At 40.1% G+C, this 19,051-nt stretch overlaps 2 protein-coding genes across 17 annotated transcripts in view; both read left to right on the forward strand.

Moving 5' to 3' along the window:
• Positions 1-14,191, forward strand: part of mbnl1 (muscleblind-like splicing regulator 1) — a 35,972-nt gene extending 21,781 nt beyond the window's left edge. For 3 of the 16 annotated variants that reach the window (XM_037275794.1, XM_037275796.1, XM_037275795.1), the window contains exons 3-12: positions 1,164-1,334; positions 2,062-2,286; positions 4,091-4,330; positions 5,587-5,640; positions 6,539-6,692; positions 7,617-7,652; positions 8,479-8,570; positions 8,833-8,877; positions 9,765-9,836; positions 10,205-14,190. In XM_037275794.1, coding sequence (XP_037131689.1) covers positions 1,164-1,334; positions 2,062-2,286; positions 4,091-4,330; positions 5,587-5,640; positions 6,539-6,692; positions 7,617-7,652; positions 8,479-8,570; positions 8,833-8,877; positions 9,765-9,821 — 1,074 coding nt within the window. In that variant the 3' untranslated portion in view covers positions 9,822-9,836; positions 10,205-14,190. Of the gene's footprint in view, positions 1-1,163; positions 1,335-2,061; positions 2,287-4,090; positions 4,331-5,586; positions 5,641-6,538; positions 6,693-7,616; positions 7,653-8,478; positions 8,571-8,832; positions 8,878-9,764; positions 9,837-10,204 lie in introns of all 16 variants that reach the window. The other 13 variants (XM_037275797.1, XM_037275798.1, XM_037275799.1 and 10 more) reach the window with 12 other exon arrangements.
• A 1,198-nt stretch (positions 14,192-15,389) lies between these two features.
• Positions 15,390-17,575, forward strand: LOC119136940 (ras-related protein Rap-2b-like). The gene is made up of 2 exons (XM_037275818.1): positions 15,390-16,650; positions 16,718-17,575. Exon 1 carries the CDS (start codon positions 15,695-15,697, stop codon positions 16,241-16,243), a length of 549 nt encoding a protein of 182 aa, XP_037131713.1. The 5' UTR covers positions 15,390-15,694; the 3' UTR covers positions 16,244-16,650; positions 16,718-17,575.
• Positions 17,576-19,051: the final 1,476 nt, after the last annotated feature.

A 19,051-nucleotide genomic window follows, 5' to 3' on the forward strand; every position in this document is an offset into this window, starting at 1 on the left:
GAATTGAATGAATCTATATCACGAGTTTCACGTTTTGAATCGAACGACTGAAATAAAGAATGTGTCATTTTGCGAGATGCACCTATACACTTTCAATTTCAGCACTATATATAGACACACGTGTATTTCAGTCTCAACAAGCTCCCATTGCAACTTGAGAAAGCAACTTCACACTAAGTGGACAAAAAGCCCCCCCCTCCTGCAATCTTAGTACACTTCTTAGCCTTGACCCCATTCCCTCACCCTTGCACCTGTCTGGTAATCCAGTCCGAGTGAAAGTGAAGGAGAGCGAAGTCATGACAGACTACCGCAAGGTCTCCCAGTGGGGGCTGCTCAGTGAGGTCAAGCAGGCCCCTGGGCCTGTCTGTCTTTTCCAAACGTTGTTTGTCTGTTGTTGGCCTTTACGTCACGTGATGCGTGTGCTCAGGCCACCTGTTGCGTGACCCTGAGTGCATGCATTAATGGATTTTGTGTCGGGAACCCCCCCCCCCCCCACCGCCAAACATACACTCCCTGAAGGTATCATTAGTAGAGTGTATAAAGGATCTCTAGATGAGATTATTCAGAGGCTAAAACGCAAGTTTGTTTTTGTACGATAGATTACATCGGAATCGCACAGGAAATGTGTTGGATGTCATATGATTAGCATGAGATTAGCATGAGACGCATCAATCATGGCCTCCTGGGGCAGTCTGACACAAACGTGCCCCCTGCTGGGAGTGACAGGAATAGCATGCAGTTCATGAATAGAGCCAATTTATGTTGTTGAATTAGTGATTTATTCTTGACCTTAAGTATGTGCTTTCAATATTTTGCCAAGGTTGCCTTGCCTCACTTGTACATCAGGAAATCATATTGTGGACCCAAAATAAAGTAGAAAGGAGTCGTTGGCGTTTTTGTATAGCATTATCCTCATATGAACCTTTTAAAAAAATAAGTTGATGGCGATGGCTTGCAGACCCCCTGAGGGCCCGCAAACTTCAGTTTGAGAACCACTCCCATAGTGGATTTTTACAAAGAAGTATAAAAGTACATACTGTGGTGTAAAATACACTGAAACACATTTGAGATACTTATTTTCAACATCACGTTGAGCCTTTTCACCTTTTGAATGTTCATAAATCCAGATAAGATAAGGACCACCCTTGTCCTTTCTCTTTCAGGGCCGCTGTTCCAGAGAGAACTGCAAATACCTGCACCCTCCTCCGCACCTAAAGAACCAGCTGGAGATTAATGGCAGAAACAACCTGATCCAGCAGAAGAACATGGTCATGCTGGCCCAGCAGATGCAGCTCGCCAATGCCATGATGCCTGCCACGCAGCTACCGCCTATGGTGAGGAGACACAGCCACAAACACGGCAAAAGTATCACGTTCAGCCAACCCCTTCATATTTGAGCTTGGGAACCTTTATTTGTCCAAAACGCATCTAGGACTGTAGCTATCAAATCGGAATTAAATATTCTTCCGATTATCCCATCGATTAATAGGGCAATTGCTTCAAAAACAATTCCAACATTAAACACGTTAGATTATTTTGGTACACTTGGTGTTGCCAACCCAGCATTTCACTAGTTACATATGTCCTATTTTATTGATTTAATTGTGATGTACATTTCTCTTAAATTATAAAATATCATATTGTGGCTAATTATTTTTATTATTAATTATTATTTTTATTAGTTAAATAATTAGTCATAATATGTGATGATAATAATAATATTTGAAGAAGAATTGATATTTCATTAACATGGGATTTCATACGCTTCGACTTCCTCCCACTCCTATTTGCATATGAAAAGCAAGTGCTAAGTGTTTTATTGTCTATTATTGATGGCTCAGTTTTCGGGGTGTGTATGTGTTAGGTTGCAAATAAATGTTCCAAAAAACATGCATGAACATACTACACACCAGAGTTTGATCTTCCCTAGTGAGACTGCAGACTTGTGAAAATGGTGACAATGCAGCTCATTTACTATCTCTGTAGCAGATTTTATCATCTGCTTTATTGTCTGCACAACAAGATGTGTTTTGTTCACCCTAAGCTCATTCCACCCTTCAGCCCATGTTCTCGGTGACGCCCGGCCTGGCCACCAACGCCAACGCTGCGGCTGCAGCTGCGGCCGCAGCAGCGTTCAATCCCTACATGAGCCCCGTGTCACCAGGCCTGATGCCCCAAGAGATCATGCCAAGCACCCAAGTCCTCATGGCCTCCAGCCCCAACGTCAGCCAAGTCCCCAACGCTGCCGCTGCAGCCCAGAAACTGCTGAGAACAGACAGACTTGAGGTAACTGCAGCTTTTATGTCTCGGAATGACGTCAATTGACACAGCTGAAAATATCAAACGAAAATATATCAAAAACAAATGTGACCAGTCAAATCTGCAGTCGATGCATCGTTAGGAATACAAATCGTGACGCAAGACTAATACAAATGCTTGCAAGTATTTACATCATCAAGGGTGTATCCAGATCTGCTGTTTGGGAATTTGATTTAATCAAATCATGCGACAAACGCCACAATGAATTTTTATTTACTCAGTCCAGTGCAATTTGGTTTCTACTGCCCTCTACTGTCTCATTTGTGAACTAAAGAAATGGTCCTTGATGAGCCAAGGCACATAAATGTCATCAATAAGATAAAATAATAATAATAATAATAATAAACCTCTATACCCATCCATCACCAGACAAAAACGTCACATATTATATATACTCAAATACTGATGAGCTCAGCCTCAATTCACTCACAAATATACAATCTGGGCTTTTAAGTTAAGCTTTTCATCAAAACTTACCTTATATTAACATAAAACATTCGTTGATGTGAATATTGCTACTGTTACAATTGAATTTGCCAAACTGGATAAATCTGAAGATCTGCAAGCCAACAGGTGGCTGCATAGGATAACTGTACCTCCTGCCATCTAGCGGTAGACAATTGAATTACTCTGTCTCCATGTTGTTGACATTGCTGCTTTATAAGAATAAATTTATTTTGTGTAAATGGTAAAACCATATTGCTCGGACCAAGTTGGAATCGATTCCTGCAGGACATTTTACACTAACGTGTTTTAGCATAGTGATAGAGAATTACTTCTCAAATCTACTGTACCTAAATATATGGAGAAATGTGATCACGAGGCATTTTTTTTTCTGGTTAAAAGACTGCAGGTCTCATCCATTTTTAACCTTGTTGTCCTTTTTGGAACTGTGCATCATCTGCAAAGACAGATAAAAGCCTCGATGACTCATACTTCATCTGCATAAACATAAAAAGCAGAGCCATTTGTGCTGGATTCACTGCTGTTTTTATGAGAGCAAAAATCGCTGAAGCATTAATGGCTTGTATTCCGGGAAAACATACAAAATAGAACCAAAAAAAAATCACATGGGCAACTTTGCAACAATAAAACAAATAGCTATCTAATTGTCTACCAGCTGCTTTTACATGGAGCACGAAAACTGATTTTCTTTTTTTTTTTTTCCCCTGCTGTCGTCAGCTATAATCATAATGACCTCATAGGCCAATGAAAATCAGCTCAAAAAATGCGAAGCCTGATTAAGGGAGCTGGAAAATCATCACTGTGAGCATTGCTGATTAAGATGTCCATTTGAATTTTTTCGTTTTAATATATATATATTAAAAAAAAAAGACGTTGAACATTACATCTGGAAATGTACCGTTTTTTTCCGGACTATAAGGCGCACCTAAAATGTTCTCAAAAGCCGACAGTGCGCCTTATAGTCCGGTGCGCCTTATATATGGACCAAATTCCTCAATTTAAACTGGCCCGAAGCATTGTGTCATGAAATCAATCATAAGTGGCCCGCTGAAGACTATGAATCATGAATCAAAAAGACTATGAATCATTATTTTGTGATTATAAAGTAATTTGTTGCGTCTGAAGTTGAAATAAAAAAGATAAAATGGAGAATGATTTGATTTGGATTAAAAATCTGACATGATGCATTAATGGTGCGCCTTATAGTCCGGAAAATACGGTAAGTGTAACTCGCTAACTCAAAGCGGCTTGCTTGGTTTTATATATGATTTATTTTGTGTTGATAACACTGTGTCTCTGGTTTTAGGTGTGTCGCGAGTACCAGAGGGGGAACTGTTCCCGGGGGGAGGACGACTGTCGATTTGCACACCCCTCAGACAGCACCATGATCGACACGAATGACAACACCGTCACCGTGTGCATGGACTACATCAAGGGGCGGTGCTCTCGCGAGAAGTGCAAGTACTTCCACCCGCCGGCGCATCTGCAGGCTAAAATTAAGGCCACCCAGCACCAGGTGAACCAGGCCTCAGCCGCCGCTGCCATGGTGAGTCGTCTTGATTAATCCTGCGCCAGATTCCATTTTTAAATCCACGTTGGCTTGGGTCAGACAATACGATAATAAAGGTAGTTCCTTCCTTTCTTGGGCCACTTTTTTGTCTATAGCTCCGCTTCCTCTTGATGTTATAAATGGGTTTTATTGTGGTGTAAGTTCTGTCTTTTAGCAATGGCACCAGCACAGTCTTCTGGTTATTGTGATTTCTTTTTTTGTTTCTTATATGCTATTGCGGCTGAGAGCTAGAAGTGAATCATTGCAAAGTGACTCCGACTAGGATGTGCACAGTGAAACCTCCACAGATGTACTACAGTGAACCCTCATTTATTGCGGGGGGATATGTTCCAAACCGACAATTGGCGATACAAAGGCCATGTTAAATAAATGTGGGTCATTTTTGCTGCTTTTTAGTCAAAAACCGGTTTTGGGTCAAGCTGACGATTACCAAAGAACAGAAGAACAAACAAACTTTTATTTCTAAAACTTACTATAAATGTATATAAAAGTATTCCTCGGCACCCGTTCTGACTCACTTGCAAGGTTTTCCAATTAAGAGGCACATCTTGTTGGTTTTAAGCTTTTTAATTTATTCTCCTAATTAACATTTACTGAGCAAAATGTAAAAAAAAAAAAAGAACCATCATGTTCACCAACTTAATATCTATTCCGTCTACTCAAAATCCGCAAGCTTAATTCCAACATATAATGAGAGATACCATCCACAGGCTAACAGAAATTAGCATAGAATTTATACAATTTATACAACACAAATGGAGGAGCAACACATACAAACTGGCATATTTTTTTCTCAAGATGACCACAATTAGGTAGGGGACCTTCTAAAAGCTTTTAGCCACGGCGTGTACGATGATCTGCAATATTACGGGGGTTCACTGTATTCTGTTCAAGTTCAAATTAGCCAGTTACATAATGACTGAACAATATTTTCATTGCTACGTCCATCCATTTGTGTGTGACGTTAACTAATGTAGACTAGTAGTACAGTATCATGATGATCATGTAAGCGTTGAGCAGTAGAGCTACTATCCACATTGTGCATGCCTTAGTCCTGTAATCCCCTTGTAAAAATGCATTCCAATGATTTGTTTTTTTTATTTGTTTTTTTTCTCACCTATACCCAAACTGCACTGCTGCCCCCATGATGCACCTCTGCTTGCTGGTTTATGTTAATGCGCTTGAACCCCATTGGCCCATTGCCATCATGTGCTCGCTGCCTGCTAATTAAGACTCAGTCGGCTGTCAAATCACTGAAGCGACCCCTCGACGCAACCTTTGACCTGGTACTATGACCTTTCACCTTTTAGCTTGGCATGTGGCTTTGTCGTAGAGCAGTGTTTTAACTAATGCTCTTTGGTCGTCTTTTGTCTCGATGCAATGTCTGTTTTTTTCCTTCTGTCTTTAAATGTGTGTGATGAAATGACTGCGGCTCTTCCATTTCGAGAGGGGGGGATGGTGGTGGTCCAAACGAGGTCACCTCAAATATGAATTCACAAAGAGCCGCAATCAGATCATCACATGTGGTGTCTTTAACACAAAGCTAGTGAGGGTTAGGGAAGCGTTTAAAATGGTAGCATGGCTTTTAATGTCTTCTGTCCAATTAGTCTTCACTGTTGTGGAGCACGAATGTGTTGCTAGTGCATGTCAGGTGGGGCTAAGAGGTCTTACAGGGGGTGATTCAAAAGAGATGGGCCACGCCAACGGACCTCAAAAGTGGCCTCATGTCAAAGAGATCTTGAGACCTTTTTTGACTTTTGTCTGTGCGTGAACCATCACTTGACACGGCTTCCATCATGGAGCTAGCAGTGCAGCCTCCCTCTCTCTCTCTCTCTGTGCTTCCACCTCTTGTTAGTAGCTGTATTGTCGTTCTTTAATTGTTAATGCTTGCTTATGTTGCATTTAGTTAGCCAGGTTAATATTGCCAATGAAGATGATAAACTCACGAATGCCAGTAGCTCCAGTAGGCACCATGCTCCTGCTTGTGTACTAGTACATGTGTCCGAGTGCTGCTTGCTTGCTACTGATGACATGATCCTATTGTTGATGTACACACAAGGATGTTGTAATAATGCTCCTACGATGTGTTCTAACATATCTTCCATTTTTTTTTTTTTTTGGGTTTTGTTTTCCAACTCATCTTTTTACCCCTCATCACTGACCTCCGCTCATCTGGCTGGGCAGGGTATGGCCCCCAGTGTCATGGCTCCCCTGCCAAAGCGGGCGGCCCTGGAGAAAGCCAACGGGGCCTCTGCTGTGTTTAACACCGGCATGCTCCAGTACCAACAGGCCCTGGCCAGCATGCAGTTTCAACAGCAGGCCGCTTTCCTCCCATCAGGTATGCAAACCGTAAGCTTGACGGACCCCGCCCGGATCGGCCCAACCCGGCTCCCGCTTGGCTGGAGTTGGACGGATGGCCGCTCATAACATTGTGAACCATCTATCGATAGAGGGGACATTACAATAGACAGCTCAAGATGGCTCATTGTTTGCTTTGCTGAGAAGAAATACACAGTACAATACGCTGAAAGACAAAATCCCCAATAGATGAATTGAACGATATATTTCTGACGACATCAATGCTTTATTGTGACTCTTCCAGTCTCTCCAGACCTCGGTTGTAACTTGCTGGCGACAGACTTTTTCAAAATGTTTCATGGTTAAAATTTTCGAGGTGTCGTTTTGGTCACATGATTTCAAACTCAGAACAGCATGTTAAAGAGGACTGGTTAAAGCATTTAAAAAAAAACACGTATCGACTGCACCCATTTCGGCAACAGAGACTCCCCACACTTCTCTTTTTTTATGAAATTATAGTCAGTTCTTAAATAGGTCAAAACACAACATATTAAAATGAACCAGACCATCCCGCTTGGTCGAAACGAGGCATCTGGGTACGTTTTCACCCCCTCGTAAAAAGCCAACCGCTTTCAGTTGATCGAGCCGCGTGCTTTGCTAGTTTGCTGATTGACAGTGGTGACTTATATTTAATGACTGGGGCTAGTGGTGGAGCTGAGATGCTGATGTGTTGACATCTGGTAATCTAACAGGCATTCACCCTTCCTCACGCCTGAGTTCATAATGTTTTCATACTTGTACGAATTTACATGTCAAAAAAAAAAATGCACATTGACTGACCAAGAAATATTAACCCCCCACACACCTTATCTCTCCCCCTCACTCTAACGAACCTTGTGACGGGCTGTTTTGATTTCTCTTCCCCCTATCCAATCCACTTCCTGTTGCACTGCATGATGGGCAGGCTCAATATTGTGCATGACCCCTACAGCCGGCGTTGGTAGGTTCCAGTTCTCCTTTTTCAGTTCTGTGTGACTTCCTGTCTGTGGCTCGCATGTGGCACCAAAATTTAGTTTTGTTCGTTAAATGCGGTAAATTGAATTGTGATGTTTTGTGTAAAAGGCATATTTGATCTCATTCACGTGTATTCATTGTATTTAGTTCAAGTGATATTTTATTTTGCGGTTTTGCTTGACCACTTACCCTCTCGTGCTCGTCAACTTCGCTCTTGGCTGCTCATCCTTAAGAGTGGAAGACGCTTTTGAAACAATTAAACACCGAGGAGGATCCATTTGAACTTTGCCCCTTCTCGTCCTCTGCCGCAACCACTCGCTCAACTTATTTGTTCAATTTATAGATGACTGATATTCTGTCAACATATTGTCACGGTTGGGCAAAAACCCAGGATGTCCAAATATGGTCATTGTTTTTTACAAGTCAATTTAATTATTGAAACAATAATGAGTCAAAATGGATTGAATATATTTTAGTGGACCTGTTTTGTTCAAAATATATAGCTTGAAAGTTTCATTTACTGCCATTTTAGCACTTAATTCACTATATGATAGATATAAAGAAAAAAAAATATTGTTTTCATATCAGTGAACTGAAATTAAAAATGATGCAACTATTTTTTTTTTCCTCACACTCTTCATGGTCAGTCGGCAGAGAAACAAAAGGGACCGCGTGAAATGGAATCCCTCGAGAACTTCCTCTCTTGCACTCTCTTGTCTTCCCCTTCTGTTATGTTTGTGTGTGTTGGTGTGCGTGGCTACACACTGCTCCTGTATGCATTTGTGCTTACATGATTCTCCCCTCCAAAAAAGTTCCCATGATGCACGGCGGTACCCCAGTCACTGTGTCTGCAGCCACCACATCTGCCACAAGCGTTCCCTTCGCAACTGCCTCCACCAATCAGGTTTGCACCTCAACCGTCTCTCTCTCTCGCTCTCTTTTACTCTCTCTCTCTCACGACACATGGATGATGATGATGCTCTGTCTCACAGCGAGTGGGTGGGGTTGCAAAATAGGCGGGACTCCCTCTTGTTGGCCTACACTAGAGTCCAACTTGCCAGTGTGTACTAAGAATACTCGTCTTTCTTTCTTGGGAAACAAATTGTGTTGCATTTGAATGTGTGTCCTCGTTGTAACAACCGTTTTTTGTCCTTTCCTATTTTGAGGACTCTTCCTTATCAAAGTTGACTACCAACGAATACATGCAATTGGTATGTATGAGGTAGTTTTTTTGAATTTTTTTTTCTTTTTTAAATCCTCCCGCCCCTACATTCACCATTCGCACAGCTCGTGCAACAGCTGCTATCTGTGCCCCCTTTGGTGCTTGGCTTTTTTTCTTCTTTTTTCTTTTTTTATTTGACATTTTTCGCTGCTGCTTTCCAGCACGTAAATACCAGCTCTACCATGTTCCAGTCCAACAGTCTCAATATTATTACGGGCAAGTTTTAGAATGAGCCACTTTTGTGCGTTATGCTGTTGAGTTGTGCAGGTCAACAACATGGAGGACTTAGATTTGCATGGGGGAAACCAACCCACTGTCCCTTTACTGCCTTAATAATAATAATAAGTGCCGTTAGTCCGATTCTTTATTAGTATTATTTTGATTCTGCTCACTTTTGTCCTCCATATAGTACATTTAATTGACACCATCAAATTTCAACATACTCCACATTTTTTCTCATTCCACAGACAATTTACAGTTTTACCACAATTTAATATTTAACATCTCCGCAATCATTATCAATCAGACAGACAAAGAATATTCAATTTCAACTTTGAAAACCTTATTGAAACGTTCATTTGAAACCAGTTTCCATCCGTTCAAATGAATTCTCATTCATGACACAAATTTTAGCATTTCAGCATTCAACACATTTTCTAGTAACAATAATAATAATTCTCTCCCTCCCCTTCTTCATGCTCTCACTCGAGTGTAGCTTTTCTACTGTCGTCTCTATCTTTTTACATTTCTTTGTTTTTAAAGCTGACAACTTCTCTTAAAGTGACAGTACGCCGTTAATCTGTGTGCTCCGCAACTATATTTTGTGTTTGAACGGCTCTCGGTTTAATCACGTGTCTGCTTTCTACCCCTCCCCAGATTCCAATAATATCTGCGGATCATCTGAGTAGTCACAAGTACTTGACTCAAATGTAGTTCCTCTCAAGAACAGTGAGTCTCTGTTTCAACCATCACACATACACTGTTGATGAAAAGTTTGGGTTATTTGGCTTTGGATTAAAACTCAATATACACTATGACCTTTACAAGTAAACTCCCCTAAACTTTTTAATGTCCAACCGTTTCAGTACTTTTTACACAACGTGGTGTTAGCTTGAAAAAAAATCTTCATGGCAAAAATGATTTGATCCTTGACAATTTCTAAGAATGTCCACTATGCAGCATTTCATGTTCATCCTGGAATTGAACCCCAAATGCCACATTTCCCAAATTTGTGAGTAATTATTTGTGTTTGTTTGTGTGTTCTTGTAAATCCCAATAGCATCTAATCCCTCAACCTCTCTTTCCTCCACTTACAGATCAAACGAATGTGCGCTGGCACCGTCCAAGCCGAAACAGTTCAGCCTTTATTTCCATAAAAACTTCAGAATGTCAAACAACGGGATTGAGGAGGGTCTGCCATCTATCAAAACATCCAAGGTGCAACCCGTGCCATTTTCCCCACATGTCAAAAAGCGGTGAGAGAAGAGGCCATCTTGGTGCCTGCGGAGAGAGAGGGGGGGTGGGAGTGGGGGGGTCTCATCACACCGCTGTACATCAAAATCAAGGCGCTCAATTGGTTGTAATTCACTTCACCGGATGCAGAGAAGGTCAAAAGGTTACGTTGCGCGAGTCATAGTACACCTCTGGTACGTCAGGTGACCAAGATTTCTTTTATTCCTTTTCTTTTTTTTTTTGTTTGAATTAATCAGCCATATTTCATCGTTTACAAAAAAAAAAAAAAAAAAAAGACATGCACCTTGAATTTGAATCGAAATGAGAGCGGCACAGCCATTATGAAACAGGAATCTGCTAAGACGATTGAGCGTGTGCAGTATTTTGTGTGCGTGTGTGTGTGTTTAGTGACTAGTCAAACTAGACACGGATGGATGACTAAATGACGAGGCATGGACATATGAATGTTGTGGGTGAACCAACATACCTGTGTACCTTGAAAGCACAGCCAAGCTTGCTCTTCTCACCTTGTCATGTGCCATGGAGGCCATACAGCTCAAACCAGAGTGTTGTCTCAGCAGTGTTATTTGTTTACCGAGGGTAAAATCTAAAAAAAAGAATAATAATAATAATGTTGTATGGCTCTTAATATTGTTTAAGAAATGTTCATAATTTTAGAAGTGAGTTTTGTGCTAATTTTTGTGTTTTTAAAATCTTTTAATTATGACCTTTAAATGGACAAAAAGTCTCTTTTCATCGACTAGAGTGCTGTTATTTTATTGTGTGTTTTTTTTTTTTTAGCTTTGTCGGGATTTTGTTGTCGCTCAAGTCCATCGACTTTAAAGCCTTTGGATTAGTGGTGTGCAGCTTTAACTGACTTGTTACCCCCAGAGTTTTAACTCTGTAAAAGAGGAGAACCGTTGAGCTGCGTGCGAATGGCAATGTAAGACGAAAAGGTCATTGAAACCAAAAAAAATAAAAATACACTTGAATGATTGTTTGTCCATGTCAATTGTCAGAGTCAAACTTAACAAACGGCAGCGGTTCCCAACACACCTTTGTCAAAATTACAAGAGTATTAAGCCAAAAAAATATATATATATATATATTTATCAAAACGAATATTAAGGAATATTATGAATGAAAACTGCCAGAAACCTTTGATGTAACATTAGCATCAACTTTTGTCCTCATATTACAGCTAGGTATTCCTTATACATTTTTTTCTTATGTCGTTTTTAAAAAAAAAAAAAAAATTACAGAATTTGTTTTCTTATGACTTTTAGCTTTATGATCTCATAATTATCATTACAGCTGTTTCCTGGATATATTTTTTTATTTTTGAAAAAATACTTTTTTCCTCATAAAATACTTATTTCCTCATGCCATAGCTATTCACCAAATAAACGCTATTCTCATTTTATTCCAACTTTTTTGCAAAAAAATCAAGACGTTATTCTCCCTTTATTTTGTTGGACTGTTCAACGACTTTTTTATGGGAATGCAGCGTTACTCTTTCCTCACAATATTCAGTCATCATTGATAGATCTAAAGTCATAATTATAGTAAAATATATAAAAAGTACTGAAATAATAATGGTCTCATCTCAATTTATATACAAGTTCCGTGAAATTCTGGGCCTCTTTATCTAAAAACAAACCTATTATTCTGGAGTTTGAATATGTATCTAATGGACGAGTATTTTATTTCCGCCTGCCATTGTATGTAGATAAATGAACAAGAAAACATTTGTAGCAAATAATCATTTCCGGACATTTTCTTTTACCATCGCTAGCAAAAACGTTAGTTAAAATGTTGGGAATCACTGCCTTCAAGTAAAAACACACCCCTGAAGGTTTAACTTCAAAACCGCAGAAACCAAAAGTCTTTTTACAGCATCTCTCGTCGAGGAATCATTTTTGTTGGAATAACTTTTTATTTGTACCAGAGTTGTGTTCATCCGAATGTTGTGTTGCCACAGAGGTGTGACTGCGCGTCTTTAGCGATTGTATTGTACCTAACAAAGCCTTAGATGACCATGAATGGGTCACGGCCCAAACTTGTCAATCACCATGCAGGTAAAGAGCACCAATGATGTTTTCTAGTTATCTCACACGCCGCTTACGATACGTTTGTGCTTTCTCTAGGTAACAATTCTTCTCTTAAAAATCCATTTAAGAGCTTTTATGTACTACTTAAGGATTTGAATCTCTTTGAGATGCATAGTTGTAGATGTTTCTTTGTTTTTGTTTTTTTTGCCTTACTATATTACTATATTACTTGACAACATTGATACGTATAGCCGTTGTAGATTTTGAGGTTGTATGAAATTCATAATCTTTTTTTTGTTTTCCAACCATTAATAAATGATAACGATTTAAATATTCATGTCATTCATATAGCTGGATGTCTTTTTTTTTTTTTCCTTCCCATTTGGTTGGTGTTACATTATGTTTGTTTTGTGGTATATGTGGAATTAGTTTTGCTGCGATTGCAGCAACAACCATTTTCCTTGTCGACGTGTCAAGATCATATTTGAAAAGATATTGTATCAATCGATAGATTGTCCATGTTTTAGGGTAAACGTTGTTTTCTACTGTATCCATTTCAAAGAAAAATTATGTCGTTTGGTTGGAAATATTTCTTTAATTTGCCCTGAATGTCAGGCCAAAATAAGCAGTTGAGATTTGAGGGTGTTTGGATATTATTAATGTTATTATTATTATTGTTTGTTTGTCGGGTGGGGGGAGGGCTGATTGGTGAGGATAGGAGAGAAGACTTTCCCCTGCTGGTGAAGTCAGAAATGCTGCAGATGATGAGTTCTAACCTAAGGGACGAAGGTTGTGACTTTTTGCACTTCTGTATATAGTCAAATAAACAGAGACAAATGTGTATCATATTGAGATTATTTTGAATAAAAAAAAAAAGATCTATAATTATAGGGAATTTTGTTAGATTAATTTAAATTCATAAATCAGAAGACCAGCTAAAATTGCTTGCAGAGAAGGGCACTAGTTTCTTGGCCAATGCATTTGGAGAAAGCTATGCGCTTTTTGTCTTCTTTTATCAGTGGCTAGTTTTGCCTGGGAATGTTTTTGGGGGAATAATGGTCTCCCTGTCCTGCTTAATCCATCCCTTCAAATGATCCCAATATTTCATTTGTTGGCCACATCACTGCTCCTACGGTTCACTTGATTCCCCCCCAAAAAAAAAAAAAAAATTCCATTATGATTTGACTGCATGTAAAGAAAAACATAGCTATGTAAGCGTTCACAATAATCCGCACAGTAGATAACAACCACAGTGGGGGAGAAATAACACTTTTCCAAACAACTCATCTTACGCTTGTGTGATTCAATAGTTTCCGAGCAAATATGTTATTTAAAAAAAAAAAAAGAGGAAAATATGAGCACTCATCCAACCCGAATACTTTTCCGGAGCCATATATAGTATATATACATATTTCCAGTCGACTCACAGCAAGTTGTGTTGCTCTGCTCTTCAGATTGTGCGCTCAGCAGGCGAAGGCCGGCCACGCCAAATGCACATTTGGGCAAAGGCAAGTCTTTCAAATGAATGTAAAGTGGCTGCTGTATTGTTGCTATAGAACCAAAGCACCAGATTCTCCAAAACCAGACGTTCAGTCCGTCTCTTCCCTGCTGGGGGCACACACACAAATCCACGCCAATGCTTTTTGCCCGCTTTTTACTTGTAAGTGCAACTACCACTTATGTATTCGCTAACAGTTGCCACACGATGATGTCTGATTTGTTTATGCACACTTGATTGTTGCCATAATTGACTCTTATCTGTATGGATGAAAAAATTAAATAAAAATGATTTGATTTGCTCATGCAACACGGTGTGTGTCTTTCATTTTCAATGTAAGGCAACCTCTGCCATGATGTGCCCATGTGAGCAAGCAGCACACGCTGCCTTCGGGGCGACCTTGTGACATGACTCCATCGAGGCTCGTGTGTGACAGATGTAGAAGGGTACGCTGGTGGTGCCCACGAGACCGCCCCGCGTTGTGAACTGGGTCACGACTGAAAAATTTAACATGTTAAGCGGAAGACGGTAATATGCAATATAATTGGTTTTGTCTTCAGCAGCTGAAATGCGTGCTCAATCGGATTCAGGTCAGGTGATTGACTTGGCCATTGCTTGACATGCTATTTCTTTGCCTTGAAAATTGTTTATTTTTCTGTATGGCTTCGGGTCGTCCCATCTGCACCATGAAGCACCATTTAATGGGTTTTGGAGCACTTGGTTGAATCTGAGCAGATGATACTGCTTGAAACTCATCCTGTTTTTGTCTGCACTCACATCATCAGTAAATGGAAGGGAACCAGTTCCACTAGCCCACCTAGCCATGAAACAGTTGAGCAGTGAATTGTCCCAGTAATTTTCATCCCTTAAAAAGTGGGAGGCAGATATACAAACTGAAAAATAATGTAAAAAAAACGGACTAAAATCGTCTTTAAATAAACAAGTTGCTCAAGATCATCACTCCACAACAAATATTTTTTAAATATTTCCAAAAACTATTATTTTTCAAATACATATATGTTCAGGGAATGCAATACAAAAACAAAACATTTCACACCAAGCATACTTCTTTTCTCATCATGAAATAAAAACAATAACTTGGAAAAATATAATGAAATAATAATAAAAAATACCTGTTTAATTAAAAAAAATAAGCCACCGTGCGCAGAACAAAAAAAACAGCTTTTTGTTTGCAGAAACTGATATGAAAATAGTCTATCGATCCTTTGCTGACGTCATTGACTTATAGCTATTTAGATGCATCCAAAAAATATAATAAAATAATAATTTAAAAAACTGCTTAATTAAAAAGTAAGCCACGTGTGCAGAGCAAAAAATAAATAAATTAACAGTTTTTTGTTTGCAGAAACCGATTTGAAAATAATCTATCGATCCTTTACTGACGTCATTGACGCTGTTTTGATGCATCCGCCCACCGCTCGAAGTCAAGGCGACGCACGTTTCTGGATGACGTCTCCTTTAAGAAAGCGGAAGTGAGGCTGCAGGCTGTTGACGCGTTGAGGATGTGGACAGGAAATGCCATGCAAAACGAGCAGAAGCGTGATCGCTTGTCGGGTTCCTCCTCGGCGCACTTGCACAATCGGCGGATCGCCGAAAATGCGTCTCGGTTGACGCCGCCGACGCCAGCGTCCAGGGAGCGGTCGCTCTCTGCCGGGGCCGCGCGCTCGGTGTGATTCTCCGTTGCGAGTCTGCTAGCTCTCCCGGCCTGCACGCCTCGAAAGGCTTCGTCGCGGAACAACAAAAAGGAGGTATTTGGCTTATTTTCTTCTATTCCGCTTTTGGCCATGAGGGAATACAAAGTGGTTGTTTTGGGCTCGGGCGGAGTCGGGAAATCGGCCCTGACGGTTCAGTTCGTGACTGGCTCCTTCATCGAGAAGTACGATCCCACCATTGAGGACTTCTACCGGAAAGAGATCGAAGTGGACTCATCCCCGTCCGTGCTGGAGATCCTGGACACGGCCGGTACGGAGCAGTTCGCCTCCATGCGGGATCTGTACATCAAGAACGGGCAGGGCTTCATCCTGGTCTACAGCTTGGTCAACCAGCAGAGCTTCCAGGACATCAAGCCTATGAGGGACCAGATCATCAGGGTGAAGAGGTACGAGAGGGTGCCCATGATTCTGGTCGGCAACAAGGTGGACCTGGAGGCCGAGAGAGAGGTGTCTTCCGGGGAAGGCAAGGCCCTGGCCCAGGACTGGAACTGCCCCTTCATGGAGACCTCAGCCAAAAACAAAGGCTCTGTGGATGAACTGTTTGCAGAAATTGTCAGGCAGATGAACTACTCCACCGTTCCGACCGGAGGTGACCAGTGTTGTTCTTGTGTTCTGCTCTAAAAACAAAACACAATCGCATAGTTGTGCTTTTTAAATCATTGCCTTTTTACTTTGAAAGTATTTCTGCTCACACTGTTGTCTTATGGTTTCGCACAAGTGGACAAAAATCGATGATGTATAATAATTAAGGTTGCAATGGGGTGAGCAATATTTGGAAATATTTCAAAGTGGAGACTTTCAGTGGATCATTTCATGGGAAGGGGATGACAGTGAACCCTCGCATACTTTCAGTTTGTGACCTCCGTATTTGCAGATTTTATTTTTTTTTTTCCGTAATGTTCTTTAAGTAACATCACACTCTTGAAATAATGACCGAAGTCATATTTTGACAAAAACGGGATGCTGACCTTTGCTGAAATCTTCTCCATCCTATTTAGTTAAATCATTTCTATCCATGGAATGAAATTGTCAATATATATACATATAATATCATTTGTTTGTGTTTTCTGAAAATCTGAAGAAACAATGACTTAGGCCATTAATTTAATTGGGTGCTGATATTTTATTTTTTGTTTTCTTTTCCATTCTTGCCCATGTTTTTCACTGGGCGTTAATGATACACAGATTTTTAAATCATTTCCCACATGTCAGGACATTACAGTATCCATAATTGGCTCGGTCTCTATCCTCTGCCAAAAGTGAAAATCCACAAATAATTGACTTGTATTTATGACGGCCATCATTTTTTCCCCCCCATCAAATATTCAAAATCCTTATTATGACCCAATCTTCCAAATTGTAAGGTTCCCGGACTATGCCATTTATTCCTTTTGAATTCCAGTTGACTCCCATGGAATGTTTCCAACTTTGAAAGTTGACAGAACTTTGTAACCCTACTCTTCTGGAAATGTGTTTACATTGCAAAGTACTTGAATGTTTCTTGGGATTTTTTTTCTTCCAAATATAGCTTTCTTTGTACAATATTGACTCTTATCTGGAAATGTGCCTCAGTGGGAATGTCTTATCGTGAAACCTAAGAGACTTTTTTTTTTTCTTTCTCAGTACTGTTTTAATAATCTCTTGTGCTCAGTGGTGGAGTCTGTGTTATGTCGGTCACTTTTAATATATATTTTTTTCTGGGGAGGGGGGGGGGGGGCGGATGGTGTGAACTAGGGATGGGCAATTTAATAATTTTAATGTCGTTTGCATTATAGCATAATTGCCTGAGTCCGTTTTGAACATTTTCTTAAAACAAACAAACAAATACACAACTAATTCAACAAACAAATCCAGTTGCTTGGATTCTACTTTTTGGATTACAATGACCTGAATTACTGACAATCCAAACAGATTTTAAGAAGGACCTTTTTGAAGATATTATGACAGTAAATTCAAAATAACTTAGGCAATTATGCTAACAAGAAAAAAAAAATCTTGGTATTTTCTTCTTTCTGCTTTTTATTTTCCAAGTCAACAATATGTTAGCATTGTGTTCTTCTTCGGGGTTGCAAACAAGTTGAAACTGAATCAACAGCGCCCCCACTTGTTGCAGTGTAGTACTGCGCTTAATTTTGCTCCGAGATGGGATGAGAACAGCAGCTATTAGTGCTCGTGTGTCTGCCTTAAAGTTGAGGGTTCCAATCTTGGCCCCAGACCTTCTTGTGTGAAGAGTCCATGTTCTTCAGCTTCAAAATATGCGGGGCGGGTTTCTGAGCTGTGATCTCCAGCTTCTTTGTTATGCTAAATTGAAGACTCATAAATGCTCATGTGTATGCCCATCCCTGGTATGAACTTTTGTTTGGATTTTTTTTTTTTTTTAATACACCTTTTCCGGAAGTGTATTAACGATGGACCTTGGACTTGGTGCACAAGGACCTTAAGTGCGTTGCTGTCGCTGCATGAGGTCACATCAGTTTGACCACATGTCAAGTGCCTTCCCTGCGACTGTGCCAAGTGACGAGCCCTCCTTCCTCTGCAGTGCGTCTCCATGGCAATCAGATTTTTTTTTTTTTTTTTTAGCAGTTAAGAGTTTTTCCTATCAGGCCCAATGTCGAGGTACTGCGTTGAAGAAGCCATGAGTGATGGTGTTAAATTGTTCTGTTTATTCCTTGAAGATGTGATGAGAACTTTTTATTGTGATGATTCTACCTTTGGACAAAATCTGTGATGAACCTTATCAGTTTTGAGAGACTTGTAATACAAAAAGGCATTTTATGTACCATTGAGGTCTGCGCTTTTCTTGCTGACTGCAATTTACACTCCTAAGAATCCTAAAGAGTGAAATTTCAGGATGGACCTAAAATGCACTAAACCCTTTTCGGATGAACTCATTATTATTAACTTGATTATCTACAGTGATCCCTCGCTACTTCGCGTTTCGTTTATCGCGGCTTCACTACATCGCGGCTTTTTTTTCCCAAAATTTAAAAAAAACATTTAAAAGTCCAAATAAAACTTCTAAATTGAGGAAACGTGTCTAACCTTTAAGACAATGTAGTATTGCTCCAAATGTCCGGTTACATTCCTTTAGAAGTCCGTTTTCGCGTGTTAGCACAATCGCGAATTAGTATCTTTCCGCTAACTCGTTAGCCTGCCCAGTACTTCTTGTTGGTGACCGTACTTTGCTGATTTCACTTATCGCGGGCGGCTTTTGGAACCAATTATCCGCGATAAACGAGGGATTACTGTCCTTTATCCCAGCAGTTGTTTTTTTTGGTCTTCTCACGAAGCGTTCAATGCTAAATTGGACATTCGGCATTTAGCGTTCGTGACATGAGAATTAATAAGTTCCACCAAGGACGGTTTGTTTACAAGGTAAATAAACGACTGAGGCCATCTTGGCTTGGCTTGTCTGCTTCCAGCAACACT

The sequence above is a fragment of the Syngnathus acus genome, chromosome 17, assembly GCF_901709675.1.
Source record: "Syngnathus acus chromosome 17, fSynAcu1.2, whole genome shotgun sequence".
Classification (NCBI taxonomy): domain Eukaryota; kingdom Metazoa; phylum Chordata; class Actinopteri; order Syngnathiformes; family Syngnathidae; genus Syngnathus; species Syngnathus acus.